Source organism: Salvelinus alpinus, chromosome 25 (genome assembly GCF_045679555.1).
Source record: "Salvelinus alpinus chromosome 25, SLU_Salpinus.1, whole genome shotgun sequence".
Taxonomy (NCBI): Eukaryota; Metazoa; Chordata; class Actinopteri; order Salmoniformes; family Salmonidae; genus Salvelinus; species Salvelinus alpinus.
The window spans coordinates 28,576,942-28,597,763 of record NC_092110.1 but is presented as its reverse complement, the minus strand read 5'-3'; the positions used below and the strand labels follow the sequence as shown (position 1 = coordinate 28,597,763).

Genomic DNA, 20,822 nt, shown 5'->3' with positions numbered 1-20,822 from the left:
TAAACAAAGAACAAAGAACTCGTCAGTCTATTCTTGTTCTGAGAAATGAAGGCTATTCCATGCGAGAAATGGTCAAGAAACTGAAGATCTTGTACAACGCTGTGTCCTACTCCCTTCACAGAACAGCTCAAACTGGCTCTAACCAGAATAGAAAGAGGAGTGGGAGGCCCCGGTGCACAACTGAGCTAGAGGACAAGTACATTAGAGTATGTAGTTTGAGAAACAGATGCCTCACAAGTCCTCAACTAGCAGCTTCATTAAATAGTACCCACAAAAAAAACTGTCTCAACGTCAACAGTGAAGAGGCGACTCCGGGATGCTGGCCTTCTAGGCAAAGTTGCAAAGAAAAAGCCATATCTCAGACTGGCCAATAAAAAGAAAAGATTAAGATGGGCAAAAGAACACAGACACTGGACCGAGGAACTTGGGCTCGCCATCTACACCAGGGCCGCCAGTGTATCTGGGATGTTGGTTTTAAATCCTCAATGATTAAGTCAGGATCTTTAAAGGGTAGGCTGGTCCTAAATCTGTGGATAGTGGCAGCTTCTATCTATGATGTATTGACTGTATTATAAAGCTGTTGTGACATAGGAGAGTAGTTTATATGAGTCTGATGTAACTGAATGGTGTGTGATGCAGCCCAGAGGGCAGTGTTGTGTGACAGGAGCTGTGTGGGTGATAGTGATAGTGGGTGTGACTGTATCTAGGGATGGTACTCATTGTATGCTGTGATGGCTGTGGTGCATACACATTCAAATAGACAAAACATGGGAACATGCTTTGATTTCCTCTTCACAGGGGTATGTGCATAAATACTCCTAGTGTGTGTGAGTGCGTGCACGCATGTACATACTTCCTGACCTCCAGCAGGATGAGGACCATCAGAAGCCTTGATGTCAGATTGGTCCGTTTCTCCTCATCACCGGTTACTATGGTACCCAGAGCGGAAAAGCAAAAAGATGAATGCCAGGAAGAGAAGAGAGGAGGGGAGCAGGAGAGATCTGATGAGAGAGAGAGAGCTAGTTATGGAGGGAGGTGAAGAGGAAATTAAGGAGGTGGGTGTATTGCAAGGATGGATAGGAAGGGTAGAAAGTGGATGTATATAGGGATGGCAAAAAGAGTTGAGAGAGGGAGGAGGGGAAGTGAGAATGTGCTGGAATGCCAGGAACAGCTCTTGTCTGATCCGGATTGAATGATGGAGGAATGAATAAATAAAATGAATGAACGAATGACTTGGAGAGTGTTGGAGAGGGCTGTCTTTTAGTCCCTCTCTTTTCAGAGAAGAGGAGTGCAGATTAAACTGTTTGTCCTCCTGCTCTAATCATGACCAGCCCCCTCTCTCTCTGGAACGCCTGAGAGAGGAGGGAGAGAGGCAGCCCAGTATGGACAATAAGGTTACGGAACAAGAGAGAGGATGATTGGAAAATGGAAATGGTAGATGCAATAAGAGTAAGGAGTGTGTCACATTGTGCAAGGATGTGGCTAATAGAGAAAGGATATTATGAATGACAGAGTGATACAGCTTTAGGGTATGGGTGATGAAGAGAAATACAAGGATGTTATGCGATAAAGAGAGAGAGAAAGGAGGTAAAGAATGGGTGATGGAGAGAGGGCTGACGGTGTTGAATAGAGTAAGAGAAGAGATGAGTCAGCATTATTTTTAAAAGATGAACTGGTCTTAAAGATGCTGTCCCTCAGTGCTCTGACCTCGGTGACAACAAGACAGACTACAAACACAGCTGAGCCAAAAGCAACACGCTACAAAAACAAGGTGATTTCCAATTATGCCAATGATTTCCCCTTCCCTGATTGGCTTCACCTCTTCTTTGGTTTTACAGGCGTGTGTCAAATAAAATAAAATGGTATTTGTCAAATGCGCTGAATACAACAGGTTTAAACTTTCATGTGAAATGCTTACATTTAAAAGTACCGTAATTGCTGGACTATTAAGCGCACCTGAATATAAACCGTACCCACTGAATTTTAAAAAAATATGTATTTTGTACATAAATAAACCGCACATGTCTATAAGCCGCAAGTGCCTACCGGTACATTGAAACAAATGAACTTTACACTGCCTTTAAACGAAACACGGCTTGTGACAAAAATAAATAGGCTTTAAATGAAACACGGCTTGTAACAAAAATAAATAGGCTTTAACGAAACACGGCTTGTAACAAAAATTTTAAGAATAGCAGTAAACAGTAGCCTACCAAGAAAGTCAAACTTCATTGCGGTGGCGATTGTTTTGGCTTTCAGTCGGATCTGCACAGTTGAAACACCTCGGCCGTCTGCTCTCTGTGTGTTGACCCAGTCTTCAAGCTCATTTTCTAGTTCGGGCCATCTGCTTTTCTTCTCTGAAAGCTTTTGTTGTCTTTTTGCACTGAGTCAGTTCCTCACGCTGCTGTTTCCAACGTCTTATCATCGACTCATTAAGGCCAAGCTCCCGTGCAGCAGCTCTATTTCCTTTTCCAACAGCCAGATCGATCGCCTTCAACTTGAAAGCTGCATCATATGCATTTCTCCGTGTCTTTGCCATGATGAGGGTGACAAAATGACTACCGTAATCAGAATGATGGGAAGTTTGAGCGCGCTCGATTTACGTCACATTATGTGACGGTGCTCAGTTTTTTGGCGCCGTGAATCTTGTGATTTATTTATTTTTTATCATAAATTAGCCGCGTCATTGTATAAACCGCGAGGTTCATAGCGTGGGGAAAAAGTAGCGGCTTATAGTCCGGAAATTACGGTAATACAAAATTAGCAAATTATAAAAAAAGGAAATAGTAACACAATAAAATAACAATAACGAGGCTCTATACAAGGAGTACTACCGGTACGAAGTCAATGTGCAGGGGTACGAGGTAGTTGAGGTTGTTGAGGCATGTACATGTAGGTAGGGGTAAAAGTGACTAGGCAATCAGGATAGATAAAAAATAGAGTAGCAGCAGCGTATGTGGAGAGTGTGAGTGTGTGGCGCCAATTTGCATGTGTGTGTGTAAGCATATGTAGTGTGTGCGTGTGTAAGCCCCAGCACCATGTGATTGCAGTCTGCATGTTAGCGGTCAGCTAGTTTAGTAGTATGTGAGGTGTCAACTGTCACCATCACCAGAGTGGCATTAGGGCACAGTAAGACCAGTCACCTGACCTGCCCACTGGGCCATATTACAGAGACCAGTCACCTGACCTGCCCACTGGGCCATATTACAGAGACCAGTCACCTGACCTGCCCACTGGGCCATATTACAGAGACCAGTCACCTGACCTGACCACTGGGCCATATTACAGAGACCAGTCACCTGACCTGCCCACTGGGCCATATTACAGAGACCAGTCACCTGACCTGCCCACTGGGCCATATTACAGAGACCAGTCACCTGACCTGCCCACTGGGCCATATTACAGAGACCAGTCACCTGACCTGCCCACTGGGCCATATTACAGAGACCAGTCACCTGACCTGCCCACTGGGCCATATTACAGAGACCAGTCACCTGACCTGCCCACTGGGCCATAGTAATCCCACTACTAATGACAGCTTTAGGAAGTGAGCTGCCGTGTGTGTGTGTACTTTCCTACCTTATTAGGACCCCAACAATTCACCCACTGTCCTGACAAGTAAGGAAAACAAGACATTTTTGGAAAAGTAAGGAATCTTTGTCCTGAATTTGTTAAAATTCTATTTTAAGTTTAGGGTTTTTGGGTTAGGGTTTTTGGGTTAGGGTTAAGGTTAGGTTAAGGAGTAGTGTTAGGGGTTAGGAAAAATAGGATTTTGAATGGTCAAAACATTTGACTCCCCCAAAAGTCCTGAAATTTCACGAAAATAAAGCTGTCTGTGTGTGTCTGGTAAACACAGGGCTCGGGCAGACAGAGGTAGCAGGTTCTCACATTCCAAACACCAATCCCATTGACTCTCTGATCCTCAGGGAAACTGCCATTCTTTTCTCTTTTTCTCCTTCCTTTCTCTCCTTCTTTTCACTTTTTCTCTCTCCCTCTCTCTTCTTTAAGCCGGAGACATTATACAGAGGTTCTTCAAGAGTTGGCAAACTGGCTTTCCTACCGTCACCCTAATCTTCACCACACACACACACACGCACACACTGTGCAACTTGTTTTTCTCTGTATCTGCTACCAACAGCCCCACCCTGTACCTTACAACTATCTGGGGATGAGAGGAAGGAGGGACGGAGAGAGAGGGTGAATGAAAGGTTATAGCGATAGAGGGAGGCTGTGAGACAGATAAAGAGATGAAACAGAGAGAGTGAGATTTATTTCCCTGTCTGGAACTATCCTCCAGACCCATCCATCACTGTCCCCCTCAAACTCCCAGTTGACAGCCCAGGACAGGCAGAGTCTGCTAGGTGTCTGCGCCAGACAACTACCCCTCTCCGGTGCCTGCCTCTCTCTCTCTCTCTTGCTCTCTCTTTCAATTAAATTAAATGTACTTCTCGCTCTCTCGTGGGGCTCACTAAGGTAACTTCCATTCAGTCTTTCTTTATACAAACCGTGGCTTCTACCGGAGGGAGAGAGGAAAGGAGGGAAACTTAATCCGGCTATTGAAGCAGAGGAGGAACAGACGGGGTCTTTTTCGCCCCTACCAAAATACCCTCCCTGTTTCACATACATCTCCTCCTACACACACAACCCACACAGCCTTCTGCCCAGCACCCCATAAACACCCCCAACGCTGCTGCCAGCACACACTCCTCTCCCATGGAGAATCTAACATGAACTTGTGTCTTCTGGAAACGTCATATCTATGTACAGTGGGGCAAAAAAGTATTTAGTCAGCCACCAATTGTGCAAGTTCTCCCACTTAAAAAGATGAGAGAGGCCTGTAATTTTCATCATAGGTACACTTCAACTATGACAGACAAAATGAGGAAAAAAAATCCAGAAAATCACATTGTAGGATTTTTAATGAATTTATTTGCAAATTATGGTGGAAAATAAGTATTTGGTCAATAACAAAAGTTTATCTCAATACTTTGTTATATACCCTTTGTTGGCAATGACAGAGGTCAAACGTTTTCTGTAAGTCTTCACAAGGTTTTCACATACTGTTGCTGGTATTTTGGCCCATTCCTCCATGCAGATCTCCTCTAGAGCAGTTATTGACCAAATACTTATTTTCCACCATCATTTGCAAATAAATTCATTAAAAATCCTACAATGTGATTTTCTGGATTCTTTTTCCTCATTTTGTCTGTCATAGTTGAAGTGTACCTATGATGAAAATTACAGGCCTCTCTCATCTTTTTAAGTGGGAGAACTTGCACAATTGGTGGCTGACTAAACACTTTTTTGCCCCACTGTAGCACACACTGATACAAAACTCTTCCATTAATTAAAGGGGTTCAGAATACTCAACTCACCATAATCCTCAATTTAGAGCTGGGCTGAAACAAAAGCATGCACATCGTATAACTATTCTCCTGAGACCAGTTTTTCAAAAGTTATCTATCTGGATTTTGCCTATCGGATAGGATTAAATACATAGAACTAAAATGCATAGATTGGGAGTCCCCATTCCATTCAATGATTTGTCCGTTCTATTCATTCTATTTTTATGCATGAAATCCTATCCAATAGGTGAAATCCAGATAAATAACTTTTGAAAAACTGAGCCCAGGGGATGACCACCCCTGCCTCCTCCCCATCCTTAAGCCAAAGGGTTGTGCAATCACCCCAAGGCTTGTTTTAGGGGCGAAGGCTTTTGTCTTGTTTTTGACCAGCGACAGCAGAACAAAACATTTGCACCCAAATAAAACCAGGTCGTCATGAATACAGATTTTATCACCATTCTTATCCCCCTCTTTTGACACCACAATCAAACCACTTAATGTCGATATTCTCAGTACACACACACAGTGGTAGAGAGACCAGCACAGTACACACAGTGGTAGAGAGACCAGCACAGTACACACAGTGGTAGAGAGACCAGCACAGTACACACAGTGGTAGAGAGACCAGCACAGTACACACACACAGTGGTAGAGAGAGAGACCAGCACAGTAAACACACACAGTGGTAGAGAGAGAGACCAGCACAGTACACACAGTGGTAGAGAGAGAGACCAGCACAGTAAACACACACAGTGGTAGAGAGAGAGACCAGCACAGTACACACACAGTGGTAGAGAGAGAGACCAGCACAGTACACACAGTGGTAGAGAGAGAGACCAGCACAGTAAACACACACAGTGGTAGGGAGAGAGACCAGCACAGTACACACACACAGTGGTAGAGAGAGAGACCAGCACAGTACACACACACAGTGGTAGAGAGAGAGACCAGCACAGTACACACACACAGTGGTAGAGAGAGAGACCAGCACAGTACACACACACAGTGGTAGAGAGAGAGACCAGCACAGTACACACACAGTGGTAGAGAGAGAGACCAGCACAGTACACACACATAGTGGTAGAGAGAGAGACCAGCACAGTACACACACAGTGGTAGAGAGAGAGACCAGCACAGTACACACACAGTGGTACACACACACAGCAACTGTACCGCTCTCAACCACAAGGCTCTCCAGAGGGTAGTGAGGTCTGCACAACACATCACCGGGGGCAAACCACCTGCCCTCCAGGACACCTACAGCACCCGATGTCACAGGAAGGCCAAAAAGATCATCAAGGACAACAACCACCTGAGCCACTGCCTGTTCACCCCGCTATCAGCCTGAAGGCGAGATCAGTACAGGTGCATCAAAGCAGGGACCGAGAGACTGAAAAACAGCTTCTATCTCAAGGCCATCAGACTGTTAAACAGCCATCTCTAACACAGAGAGGCTGCTGCCAACATAAAAACTCAAATCTCTGGCCACTTTAATAAATGTAATAAATTGATTTCATAAAAGGTATCACTAGTCACTTTAAATGACGCCACTTTAATAATGTCTACATATCCTACATTACTTATCTCATGTGTATATACTGTATTCTATACCATCTACTGCATCTTCCCTATGCCGCCCGGCCATCGCTCATCCATATATTTACAGTTGAAGTCGGAAGTTTACATACACCTTAGCCAAATACATTTAAACTCCGTTTTTCACAATTCCTGACATTTAATCCTAGTAAAAATACCCTGTCTTAGGTCAGTTAGGATCACCACTTTATTTTAAGAATGTGAAATGTCAGAATAATAGTAGCGAGAATGATTTATTTCAGCTTTTATTTCTTTCATCACATTCCCAGTGGGTCAGAAGTTTACATACACTCAATTAGTATTTGGTAGCATTGCCTTTAAATTGTTTAACTTGGGTCAAATGTTTCAGGTAGCCTTCTACAAGCTTCCCACAATAAGTTGGGTGAATGTTGGCCCATTCCACCTGACATAGCTGGTGTAACTGAGTCAGGTTTGTAGGCCTCCTTGCTCGCACACGCTTTTTCAGTTGTGCCCACAAATGTTCTATAAGATTGAGGTCAGGGATTTGTGATGGCCACTCCAATACTTTGACTTTGTTGTCCTTAAGCCATTTTGCCACAACTTTGGAAGTATGCTTGGGGTCATTGTCCATTTGGATGACCCATTTGCTACCAAGCTTTAACTTCCTGAGTGATGTCTTGAGATGTTGCTTCAATATATCCACATAATTTCCCCACCTCATGATGCCATCTATTTTGTGAAGTGCACCAGTCCCTCCTGCAGCAAAGCACCCCCACAACATGATGCTGCCACCCCCGTGCTTCACGGTTGGGATGGTGTTCTTCAGCTTGCAATCTTCCCCCTTTCTACTTCAAACATAACGGTGGTCATTATAGCCAAACAGTTCTATTTTCGTTTCATCAGACCAGAGGACATTTCTCCAAAAAGTACCATCTTTGTCCCCATGTGCAGTTGCAAACTGTAGTCTGGCTTTTTTATGGTGGTTTTTGAGCAGTGGCTTCTTCCTTGCTGAGCGGCCTTTCAGGTTATGTTGATATAGGACTCGTTTTACTGTGGATATAGATACTTTTGTACCTGTTTCCTCCAGCATCTTCAAAAGGTCATTTGCTGTTGTTCAGGGATTGATTTTTTTAAACTTTTCGCACCAAAGTACGTTCATCTCTAGGAGACAGAACGTGTCTCCTTCCTGAGCGGTATGACGGCTGCGTGGTCCCATGGTGTTTATACTTTCGCACTATTGTTTGTACAGATGAACGTGGTACCTTCAGGTGTTTGGAAATTTCTGGAAATTTTTTGTAGAGGTCTACAATTTTTTTCTGAGGTCTTGGCTGATTTCTTTTGATTTTCCCAGGATGTCAAGCAAAGAGGCACTGAATTTAAAGGTAGGCCTTGAATTACATCCACAGGTACACCTCCAAATGACTCAAATGATGTCAATTAACCTATCAGAAGCTTCTAAAGTGATGACATCATTTTCTGGAATTTTCCACGCTGTTTAAAGGCACAGTCAACTCAGAGTATGTAAACTTCTGACCCACTGGAATTGTGATACAGTGAATTATAAGTTAAATAATCTGTCTGTAAACAATTGTTGGAAAAATTACTTGTGTCATGCACAAAGTAGATGTCCTAACCGACTTGCCAAAACTATAGTTTGTTAACAAGACATTTGTGGAATGGTTGAAAAACAAGTTTTAATGTCTCCAACTTAAGTGAATGTAAACTTCTGACTTCAACTGTATATGTACATATTCTTATTCACCCCTTTACATGTGTGTGTATTAGGTAGTTGTTGTGAATTTGTTAGATTACTTGTTAGATATTACTGCACTGTCGGGAACTAGAAGCACAAGCATTTCGCTACACTTGCATTAATATCTGCTAAGAGAGACCAGCACAGTACACACACACAGTGGTAGAGAGATAGACCAGCATTGTACACACACACAGTGGTAGAGAGAGAGAACAGCACAGTATACACACACAGTGGTAGAGAGAGTCACATGCACACACACAGCAGGAGATGGTATGAGAGAACACTCCATTCAGCTGGCCTGTAACACAGTCATGCAGAAAGAGAGCTATGTTAAGGGTTTCCCCATGCTTCTGTAAGGACATGGCACTCAATAGGAATGTAGAGAGAGTGTGCGTGCATGGTGGGGGATATCAAAAGAAGGCCTCTGATTGGTAGTTTTAAAGTGAGGTGCTCCCATTCAGCCATTCTGATAGGTAGAGCAGGACAGGACCAGATGAACACTGAGACATAGAAATGGTCATACACACACACACACACTCACGCACAAACACACACTCATGCTCTTGCTACTCACACACACACATACACACACTATCTAGGGGTGTCCATTTGTGGTGCCAACATGTTCACCTGTGAGCTTTGGCCTGTAAATCCAAGCTCATACGCTCTACCACTCTTTCGCACAAAGGCATTTATGCATGACCAAGATCTCACCATATTACATTTTATTGTATTTTACCAGGTAAGTTGACAGAGAACACATTCTCATTTACAGCAGCGACCTGGGGAAAAGTTACAAGGGAGAGGAAGGAGGATGAATGAGCCAATTGGCAGCTGGGGATGATTAGGTGGCCTTGATTGTATGAGGGCGGTTTAACCTTTCACGAGCCTCTACCCCGGGTCCGGGATCACCCCCCACCCCCCCCACACACTGATTAGCATAGCTAGCATAGCTTCACAAGTAGATAGTAGCATCTAAATATCATTAAATCACAAGTCCAAGACACCAGATGAAAGATACAGATCTTGTGAATAAAGCCACCATTTCAGATTTTTAAAATGTTTTACAGGGAAGACACAATATGTAAATCTATTAGCTAAACACGTTAGCAAAATACACAATTTCTTTGTCCACCATTTTTTCTCTCCACCAGTAGCTATCACCAATTCGGCTAAACTAAGATATTGATAGCCAATAACCAATAAAAAACCTCATCAGATGACAGTCTGATAACATATTTATGGTATAGGATAGGTTTTGTTAGAAAAAAGTGCATATTTCAGGTAGAAATCACAGTTTACAATTGCACCGACCATCACAACTCGACTAGAATTACTATAGAGAGCAACGTGTATGACCAATTTACTCATCATAAAACATTTCATAAGAATAGACAAAGCATAGCAATGGAAAGACCCAGATCTTGTGATTTCAGACAATATTTCAGATTTTCTAAGCGTTTTACAGCGAAAACACAATAAATCGATAAGTTAGCATACCACATGTGCAAACGTTACCAGAGCATCGATTCAAGCCAAAGAGAGCTATAACGTAATCATCGCCAAAATATATAAATTTTTTCACTAACCTTCTCAGAATTCTTCCGATGACACTCCTGTAACATCATTTTACAACATACATATAGAGTTTGTTCGAAAATGTGCATATTTAGCCATACAAAACCGTGGTTATACAATGAAAATACTAGCAAATCAAGGCTCAAAATGTCGGACGTCATCTTTCAGAGTGATCTAGTTTAATCGAAAGCTAATCATATACTTGACTAAAAAATACAGGGTTGACAGGAATCGAAAGACAAATTAGTTCTTAATGCAACCGCTGATTTACATTTCTAAAATTATCCTTACTGTGCAATACAGGGTTCGCCAAGTGAAGCGATAACAAACAAAATGGCGGATTATGCGTTTAAAATATTTCGACAGAACAACGATTTATCATATTAAATATTTCTTACTATGAGGTGATTTTCCATCAGATTCTTGGGCAATGTATCCTTTCTTGGGTCTAATCTTCTTTTGGTCGATAGATGTCCTCTGTCCTTCGAAATGTCCACTAACATCGACCGAGACCCCGAAACGTGACCAAAGCTTCAAAGTGCACGACAAAGAAATTCCTCAAAATCGCACTAAACGGATATAAATTGCTATAAAACGGTTCAAATTAACTACATTATGATGTTTTTAACAACTATAACGACTAAAAACATGACCGGAGAAATATCACTGGCTAAACAACCATTTGGAAGGAGGCAAGTCCGATGTCCATCTTGCGTAAGACGCGCGAAGGGAAAGGACTGTACTTCCACGTTTTGTTGTTTTATAGTGGCTCTGATTGTGCAATCGACTCCATTCAAAGCGTGATGACGTACTGACACCCAGAGGAAGACGTAGGCAGTGTCGGTTTCTCCATAGCATTTACAGGCACCTTAAAACCGACCCCAGATCAGGGGTCAAAATTTCTGAAATCTGACTCCCTGTCAGGAAAAGTGCTGTAGAAGTAGTTCTGTACCACTCAGAGACAAAATTCCAACGGCTATAGAAACTAGAAAGTGTTTTCTATCCAATAATAACAATAATATGCATATTGTACGATCAAGAATTGAGCACGAGGCAGTTTAATTTGGAGACCAAAAAATGCTAATGCGGAACAGCACCCCCTATAGTTGCAAGAAACGTCCCCCTGCACAGGGCCATGTCCCAAAACACTGACCTGGAGCATTTCTTTAGACCTGAGGAAAGAGTACCTCCTACTGGCCCTCCAACACCACTTCCAGCAGCATCTGGTCTCCCATCCAGGACCGACCCTGCTTAGCTTCAGAAGCAAGCCAGCAGTGGGATGCAGGGTGGTATGCTGCTGGCCTAATATTGACTGTGTGTGTGTGCTCAGTCATTTGAGGCTGTTGTGATGGTGTGTGGGGGTGTGCTGTTACTGTCTTAATTAAGAAACATGGGATCTTATGTGTCGCTGCACCCATTTGCGGGTAGAACATATTTTCTCGTGCACAGATCTGGAAAGCATCAATCGAGAATGATCAAAACAGATTCCAAACAGGGCAGGTAGGCCAACACACACACAGAGAGAGCTGGGTGGGCCGTGCTCTAAGTGCAGCTTTTTATTCCTCTGCATTTGTCTTGATTCATTACCGTCACATAATGTCTGAGTGCTGCTCATCGCTTCAAAATCCACTCGCCTGAATAACCATCTTCCTTTAGGCAACAATAAAAGGACACTCTAAAATGTGTAGTTTTGCACAAAACACAATGCCACAGATGTCTCAAGTTTTGAAGGAGCATGTAATTGACATGCTGACTGCAGGAATGTCCACCAGAGCTGTTTCCAGAGTATTGAATGTTAATTTCCCTACCATGAGCCGAACGTCGTTTTAGAAAATTTGGCAGTACGTCCAACCGGCCGCACAACTATAGACCACATGTAACCACGCCAGCCCATGACTCCCACATCCATTTTCTTTACCTGCGGGATCGTTGGTCGGGGAGGGGGTGGGGGGGGTCTGGCTGCCAAGTGGGTGGGCCTATGTCCTCCCAGGTCCACCCATGGCTGCACCCCTACACAGTCATGAAATCCATAGATTAGGGCCTAATGAATTTATTTCAATTGACTGATTTCCTTATATGAACTGTAACTCAGTAGAATCTTAGAAATTGTTGCGTTTATATTTGTGTTCAGTATATTTGGATAACTATTTAACTAACTATTTACAGGTCTTATGGCTTGGGGTTAGAAGGTGTTCAGGGTGCTGTTGGTTCCAGACTTGGTGCATCGGTACCGCTGGCGTTGCGGTTGCAGAGAGAACAGTCTATGACTTGGGTGGCTGGAGTCTTTGACAATTTTTAGGGCCTTCCTCTGATACCGCCTGGTATAGAGGTCCTGGATGGCAGGGAGCTCAGCCCCAGTGATGGACTGGGCCGTATGCACTACCCTCTGTAGCGCCTTACGGTCGGATGCCAAGCAGTTGCCCTACCAAGCGGTGATGCAGCCAGTCAAGATGCTCTCTATGGTGCAGCTGTAGAACTTTTTGAGGATCTGAGGGTCATGATAGGTCCTTAGTGATAGGCTTGGTTGGTATTCAGATTGTCAAACCTTCATACCGACCATGTGCCATACCAGGATATTCGGTAATACCGGCACTGAACACAATGGGTGCTGTTTTCAAACTTCACTGAATACTCTGTAATCCAAAGGTTAGCAATGCTAACAAGTACATGTAAAATCCCATAGAGAATGCTAACTAAATGCTAACGAGCGCATTGCAAAGATTTTGTACAGTTTCTGACCTAAAGTATTGAAGGAACAACATTTTTTTACTCCAGTTTGCTGCACGCACAAAACAAATATTAGCCAGCAAGGCTCTTGATCCAGGAGGGGATTCTCTGCTGTTAACAAGCGAATGCTTGATATATATAGCTAACTAGTTACTAAATTATCAAACCAAATGCACAACTGCTGAGCATTTAGCAGATTTTATACAGTTGACTTAATAGTTATAAGATATCTAGCTGGCAAACATTTAGTTGTAAATTGCATACTGTAATTAATTCACCTGGCCCATGCTGCACAACAGTGAGTGACTCTCATTATTCATAATAATGTGACAGGTGAAATGAAGAACGCAATGTTCTTTATCTCCTAACGTATTGCACAAGTTGACTGCAGGTATTAACTTAAAAGTAGCTACGAATATTCAAATGTATTTAAAAACTTCAAAGAAATTGTTTAGTTTTCCAACTCCCCGGGTATACGGTCTATACCCTCTCCACTATAGTCCCGCCGATGTGAATGGGGGTGTGCACAAATGGGGGTGTGCTCGGCCGTCCGTTTCCTGTAGTCTACGATCAGCTACTTTATCTTGCTGACGTTGAGGGAGTGGTTGTTGTCCTGAAACCACACTGCCAGGTCTCTGACCTCCTCCCTATAGGCTGTCTCATCGTTGTCGGTGAACACTGTTGTGTCGTCAGCAAACTTAATGATGGTGTTGGAGTCGTGCTCAGTCGTTGGTGAACAGGGAGTACAGGAGGGGACTAAGCACGCACCACTGAGGGGTCCCCGTGTCCAGGACCAGTGTGGCGAATGTGTTGTAGCCTACCCTCATCACCTGGGGGCAACCCGTCAGGGAGTCCAGGATCCAGTTGCAGAGGGAGGTGTTCAGTCCCAGCGTCCTTAGCTTATTGATGAGCTTGGAGGGCACTATGGTGTTGAACGCTGAGCTGTAGTCAATGAATAGCATTCTCACATAGGTGTTCCTTTTGTTCAAGTGGAGTGCAATAGAGAGTGCATCATCTGTGGATCTTTTGGGGCGGTATGCGAATTGGAGTGGGTCCAGGGTGTCATTTCCAGCCTTTCAAAGCACTTCATGGCTACAGATGTGAGTGCTACGGGGCGTAAGTCATTTAGACAGGTTACCTTGGCGTTCTTAGGCACAGGTACTATGGTGGTCTGTTTGAATCATGTAGGTATTATAGACTGGGTTAGGGAGAGGTTGAAAATGTCAGTGAAGACACTTGCCAGCTGGAGACACACACTCACAGTATACACACGCCTGCTACTATTGTACAAATTACACATGGACGTACACACAGGTTGTTTTGACTGGCCCTCTGTGTATCTGTGTTGGTGTTAGATGTATGAGCTGTTCATATGAGGTGACATTTAGACGGTGTAAAGCCCTCACACTGGTTGCCTGTCTGCTGGTCAAACACAGGGAAATCCCATCTCTGTCTGCCTCTGTCTCTCACGATTCTATTTCTCTGCTGGGGATTATATCTACTGTAGATGTGTGTGTGTGTGTGTTTGTGTGTTTGTGTGTGTGTGTGTGTGTGTGTGTGTGTGTGTGTGTGTGTGTGTGTGTGTGTGTGTGTGTGTGTGTGTGTGTGTGTGTGTGTGTGTGTGTGTGTGTGTGTGTGTGTGTGTGTGTGAGATTTCTGTTTTCTGTGAGCCCTTACATGCCTAAGAAAGAGCACTAATCCTTTTTCACAGCATTAAAGTGATAGACAGGGCAAATTAGTGGGATTGTGTGTGTGCATACAGAGTGTGTGTGTTTTGACACAAGGGCTCAGTACACAGATTGCTAGGGCTTGTAGAGAAAATGCATGCAGACAAAAGCACTGATGTAGCCACTAGCTAGCTACCCAGCTGCTAGAGCAGGGATGGGTTCTCTCCGTCTTTCTAACCCTGAAGTATCTGCTGTTTCTTCTTCAAACCAGCATCTGATTTAGATCTGGGAAACCAGGTGTGTTTGCCAGTAGAGCAGACACTCGGGCCCCAAAGGACCAGAGTTTCCATCCTGCTCAATAGCATAAAGGTTTATCTTGTTGCTCTCTGTGGGTGATGTGATGCTGTGGCTGGTTGTGGCTGGCCAAAGGCGTGATATTCACTGTGTGTGTCCTGACTGTTCTCTGATGTGAGGGCTGCCTGTGAATATTTCATAGCCTGGACTAAATATTTATGGTGCTTCTAACGACAACTTTCAGTCTCTCTCCCTCCCCCTCGCTCTATCCCCCTCTTTCCCTCTATATATCCCCTCTCTTCTATCCCTCTCTCCCTCCCCCTTTCTCTATCCTCTTCTCTCCCTCTCTCTATCCCCTTCTCTCCCTCTCTCTCTCCCCCTCTCTCTATCCCGTTCTCTCTATCCCCTTCTCTCCCTCTCTATATCCCCCTCTCTCTATCCCCCTCTCTCCCTCTCTCTATCCTCCTCCCACCTCTCTATATCCCACCTCTCTCTATCACTCTCTTCCCCCCTCTCTCTATCCCCATCTTTCCCTCTCTCTATCCCTCTCTCTATCCCCTTCTCTCTATTGCCCTCTCTCCCTCTCTATATCCCCCTCTCTCCCTCTCTATATCCCTCTCTCTCTATCGCCCTCTCTATATTATTCTCTCACCCTCTCTCTGTCTCCTCTCTATCCCCCTCTCCCTCTTTCTCTCCCCTCCCTATCCCCCTCTCTATATCCCCCTCCCTATCCCCCTCTCTCTATACCCCTCTCTCCATCCCCCCTCTCTCCCTCTCTCTATCCCCCTCCCTATCCCCCTCTCTCTATCGCCCTCTCTCTATCCCTCTCTCTATCTTCCTCTCTCCCTCTCTCTATCCCCCACTCTCTATCGCTCCCTCTCTCTATCCCCATCTCCCTCTCTATATCCCTCTCTATCCCCCTCTCTCTCTCTCCCTCTCTCTGTATCTCCCCCTATCTCTATCCCCCTCTCTCTATTCCTCTCTCTCTCTCTATCCCCTTCTCTTTCTCTCTCCCTCCCACCTCTCCCACGTTGTTTCCCTCCCTCTCTCCTTTCCTCCTTCAGCCCTTCCACCCCATGGTGAACCTGCAGTGTTCGGAGGACCTGAGGATGTTCCTGTGTGCCCTCTACGCTCCAGTCTGTATGGAGTATGGCCGGGTGTCCATGCCCTGCCGAGCCCTGTGCCACCGCGCCAAGAGAGACTGCTACAAACTCATGGAGATGTTTGGGGTGGCCTGGCCAGACGAGACAGAGTGTAGCAGGTATGTATGGGACTGTTTCTGGGTTGGCTGAACTTACCCTGAGCCTACTTTAACCTGAACTTACCCCTGAGCCTACTTTAACCTGAACTTACCATGAGCCTACTTTAACCTGAATTTACCCCTGAGCCTACTTTAACCTGAACTTACCATGAGCCTACTTTAACCTGAATTTACCCCTGAGCCTACTTTAACCTGAACTTACCATGAGGCTACTTTAACCTAAACTTACCCCTGAGCCTACTTTAACCTGAATTTACCATGAGCCTACTTTAACCTGAAATTAGCCTGAGCCTACTTTAACCTGAACTTACCATGAGCATACTTTAACCTGAATTTACCCCTGAGCCTACTTTAACCTGAACTTACCATGAGGCTACGTTAACCTAAACTTACCCCTGAGCCTACTTTAACCTGAATTTACCATGAGCCTACTTTAACCTGAAATTAGCCTGAGCCTACTTTAACCTGAACTTACCCTGAGCCTACTTTAACCTGAACTTAGCCTGAGCTTACTTTAACCTGAACTTACCATGAGCCTACTTTAACCTAAATTTACCCCTGAGCCTACTTTAACCTGCATTTACCATGAGCCTACTTTAACCTGAAATTAGCCTGAATCTACTTTAACCTGAACTTACTCTGAGCCTATTTTAACCTGAACTTAGCCTGAGCTTACTTTAACCTGAATTTAGCCTGAGATTACTTTAACCTGAACTTACTCTTAAATTGTTGGAGAAATCTTAAACTGTCCATAGCCCAGTATCACCATCACCACAACCCTAATCTGATTTCCATGTAGAGCCTGAACCTTGAACCCTGACTGGTTCTCAACTCAAACATTACAATCCCTCTTACCACCTAAACTCAACCATAACTATTTTTATAATCTCTCTCTCTCTCCCCCTCCTGCCCCCAGGTTCCCAGACTGTGACGAGCCCTACCCTCGTGCGGTGGACCTCCAGACCAGTGCAAATCCCACCGATATCTCTCCCATGTCTGTCCAGAGGGATTTTGGCTTCTGGTGCCCCCGGAAGCTCAAAATGGAACCCGACCTGGGCTACTCGTTCCTGGGCGTGAGGGAGTGCTCACCCCCCTGCCCCAACATGTACTTCCAGCGCCCGGAGCTCACCTTCGCCCGCTACTTCATTGGCGTGGTCTCCATCGTCTGTCTCTCGGCGACACTCTTCACCTTCCTCACCTTCCTCATCGACGTCACGAGGTTCCGCTACCCGGAGCGGCCAATCATCTTCTACGCCGCTTGCTACATGATGGTGTCGCTTGTGTTCTTCCTGGGCTTCCTATTGGAGGACAGGGTGGCTTGCAACGCGGCGAGCCCCACCCAGTACCGGGCGGCCACCATCACACAGGGCTCCCACAACAAGGTGAGCCATCCCCGTCTGTTGTCTTAGTGATTTATTGATTAGCCGCTTTACTCTGTGACATTTCAAAGAAGGTAGCAATGATAGGATGTAAGTGTGAGATATTTTCAATGTCCACCCCTCCAGGCGTGCACGCTGCTGTTCATGGTGCTCTACTTCTTCACTATGGCGGGCAGTGTGTGGTGGGTCATCCTCACCATCACCTGGTTCCTGGCGGCCGTGCCCAAGTGGGGCAGCGAGGCCATCGAGAAGAAGGCCCTTCTCTTTCACGCCTGTGCCTGGGGCCTGCCCGGCTGCCTCACCGTGGCCCTGCTGGCCCTCAACAAGATCGAGGGTGATGGCGTGAGTGGTGTGTGCTTCGTGGGCCTCTACGATGTCATGGCGCTGCGCTGGTTCCTGCTGGCGCCGCTCTGCCTCAACGTGGCGGTGAGTGTTTTATGCTCTAGAAAGGAGAGTTATTCTAAAGGCTTTTACACCTCTGTCTAACTACAGCAAATTAATTATCCATCTTGCATTGGGTAGTTTTTCCCCAACTCAGACCAACTGTCCGTGGCTGATTCTACGTGTTAAATCTGGACCAACTACGATGGAGAATGTCTAGTGGCGAACAACTGAGATTACACAAGGGGCAGATTCTTTCAACAAACGTCCATAGACGGTTGGGTTGGCTGTTGGATAGATGTGTAGAAGCCTTTAGAATCTGACCTATGCATCACTAACATACATGTGATGGCCCCTTGAATCAATACATTATCAATATTTGAAGATGGCCCCTTGAATCAATACATAATCGATATCTGAAGATTGTTCTCGAACCTAGTCTAATCCCTATATATCTGCCTCTAGGTGGGTGTGTCTCTGCTTCTGACGGGGATCGTGGCGCTGAACCGTGTACGTATGGAGATCCCTCTGGAGAAGGAGAACCAGGACAAGCTGGTGAAGTTTATGATCCGTATCGGGGTGTTCTCTGTGCTTTACCTGGTGCCCCTGCTTACGGTCATCTCCTGCTACCTGTATGAACACAGCTACAGGTCTGTCTGGGAGACCACCTGGGTACAGGAGCACTGCAGAGACTACCACATACCCTGTCCCTTCCAGGTAGGTGTACAGTTCAGAAAGTATTCATACCCCTGGACTTATTCCACATTTTGTTGTGTTACAGCTTAAATTCAAAATTGATTAAACATTTTTTTTTGCCATCTATACACAATACCCCATAATGACAAAGTGAAAACATGTTTTTAGAAATGTTTGCAAATTTATTGAAAATGAAATACAGAAATATCTCATTTACATAAGTATTCAGATCCTTGAGTCAATACTTTGCACCTTTGGCAGCGATTATTATAATTTTTTTATTTAACCTTTATTTAGTGTGTTAAATCGGAGGGCCTGTTGTCTGGACCTCTGGCAGGCTCTATGGGGGTACCACAGGGTTCAATTCTCGGGCTGACTCTTTTCTCTGTATATATCAGTGATGTCGCTCTTGCTGCGGGTGATTCCTTGATCCACCTCTACGCAGACGACACCATTCTGTATACATCTGGGCCTTCTTTGGACACTGTGCTAACAAACCTCCAAACGAGCTTCAATGCCATACAACACTCCTTCCGTGGCCTCCAACTGCTCTTAAATGCTAGAAAAACTAAATACATGCTCTTCAACCGATCGCTGCCCGCACCCGCCTGCCCGCCCGACTAGCATCACTACTCTAGACGGTTCTGACTTAGAATATGTGGACAACTACAAATACCTAGGTGTCTGGCTAGACTGTAAGCTCTCCTTCCGGACTCATACTAAGCATCTCCAATCCACAATTAAATCTAGAATCGGCTTCATATTTCGCAACAAAGCATCCTTCACTCACGCTGCCAAACATACCCTCGTAAAACTGACTATCCTACCGATCCTTGACTTCGGAGATGTCATTTAAAAATAGCCTCCAACACTCTACTCAGCAAACTGGATGCAGTCTATCACAGTGCCATCCATTTTGTCACCAAAGCCCCATATATTACCCACCACTGCTCTCGTCGGTTGGCCCTCGCTACATATTCGTCGCCAGACCCACTGGCTCCAGGTCATCTATAAGTCTTTGCTAGGTAAAGCTCCGCCTTATCTCAGCTCACTGGTCACCATAACAACACCCACCCCTAGCACGCGCTCCAGCAGGTATATCTCACTGGTCATCCCCAAAGCCAACACCTCATTTGGCCGCCTTTCCTTCCAGTTCTCTGCTGCCAATGACTGGAACGAATTGCAAAAATCGCTAAAGTTGGAGACTAATATCTCCCTCACTAAATTTAAGCATCAGCTATCTGAGCAGCTTACCGATCGCTGCAGCTGTACACAGCCCATCTGTAAATAGCCCATCCAACTACCTACCTCATCCCCATATTGTTTTTATTTACTTTTTTTTGTTGCTATTTTGCACACCAGTATTTCTACTTGCACATCATCATCTGCACATCTATCACTCCAGTGTTAATTTGCTAAATTGTAATTACTTCTCTACTATGGCCTATTTATTGCTTTACCTCCTTACTCAATTTGCACACATAGTATATAGATTTTTCTATTGTTTTATTGATTGTACTTTTGTTTATCCCACATGTAACTCTGTGTTGTTGTTTATTGACGCACTGCTTTGCTTTATCTTGGCCAGGTCGCAGTTGTAAATGAGAACTTGTTCTCAACTGGCCTACCTGGTTAAATAAAGGTGAAATAAAAAAATTACAGTGGGGAGAACAAGTATTTGATACACTGCCGATTTTGCAGGTTTTCCTATTTACAAAGCATGTAGAGGTCTGTAATTGTTATCATAGGTACACTTCAACTGTGAGAGACAGAATCTAAAACAAAATTCCAGAAAATCACATTGTATGATTTTTAAGTAATTAATTTGCATTTTATTGCATGACATAAGTATTTGATCACCTACCAACCAGTAAGAATTCCGGCTCTCACAGACCTAGTTAGTTTTTCTTTAAGAAGCTCTCCTGTTCTCCACTCATTACCTGTATTAACTGCACCTGTTTGAACTCGTTACCTGTATAAAAGACACCTGTCCACACACTCAATCAAACAGACTCCAACCTCTCCACAATGGCCAAGACCAAAGAGCTGTGTAAGGACATCAGGGATAAAATTGTAGACCTGCACAAGGCTGGGATGGGCTACAGGACAATAGGCAAGCAGCTTGGTGAGAAGGCAACAACTGTTGGCGCAATTATTAGAAAATGGAAGAAGTTCAAGATG

At 44.6% G+C, this 20,822-nt stretch overlaps 1 protein-coding gene across 1 annotated transcript in view; it reads left to right on the top strand.

Annotated features, from left to right (window-relative positions):
* Nucleotides 1–20,822, top strand: part of LOC139553772 (frizzled-3-like) — a 42,095-nt gene that overhangs the window by 9,392 nt on the left and 11,881 nt on the right. The window contains exons 3-6 of the mRNA XM_071366427.1: nucleotides 15,989–16,185; nucleotides 17,102–17,567; nucleotides 17,691–17,990; nucleotides 18,411–18,662. Of these exons, the coding sequence (XP_071222528.1) occupies nucleotides 15,989–16,185; nucleotides 17,102–17,567; nucleotides 17,691–17,990; nucleotides 18,411–18,662 (1,215 nt within the window). The remainder of the gene's footprint in view (nucleotides 1–15,988; nucleotides 16,186–17,101; nucleotides 17,568–17,690; nucleotides 17,991–18,410; nucleotides 18,663–20,822) is intronic.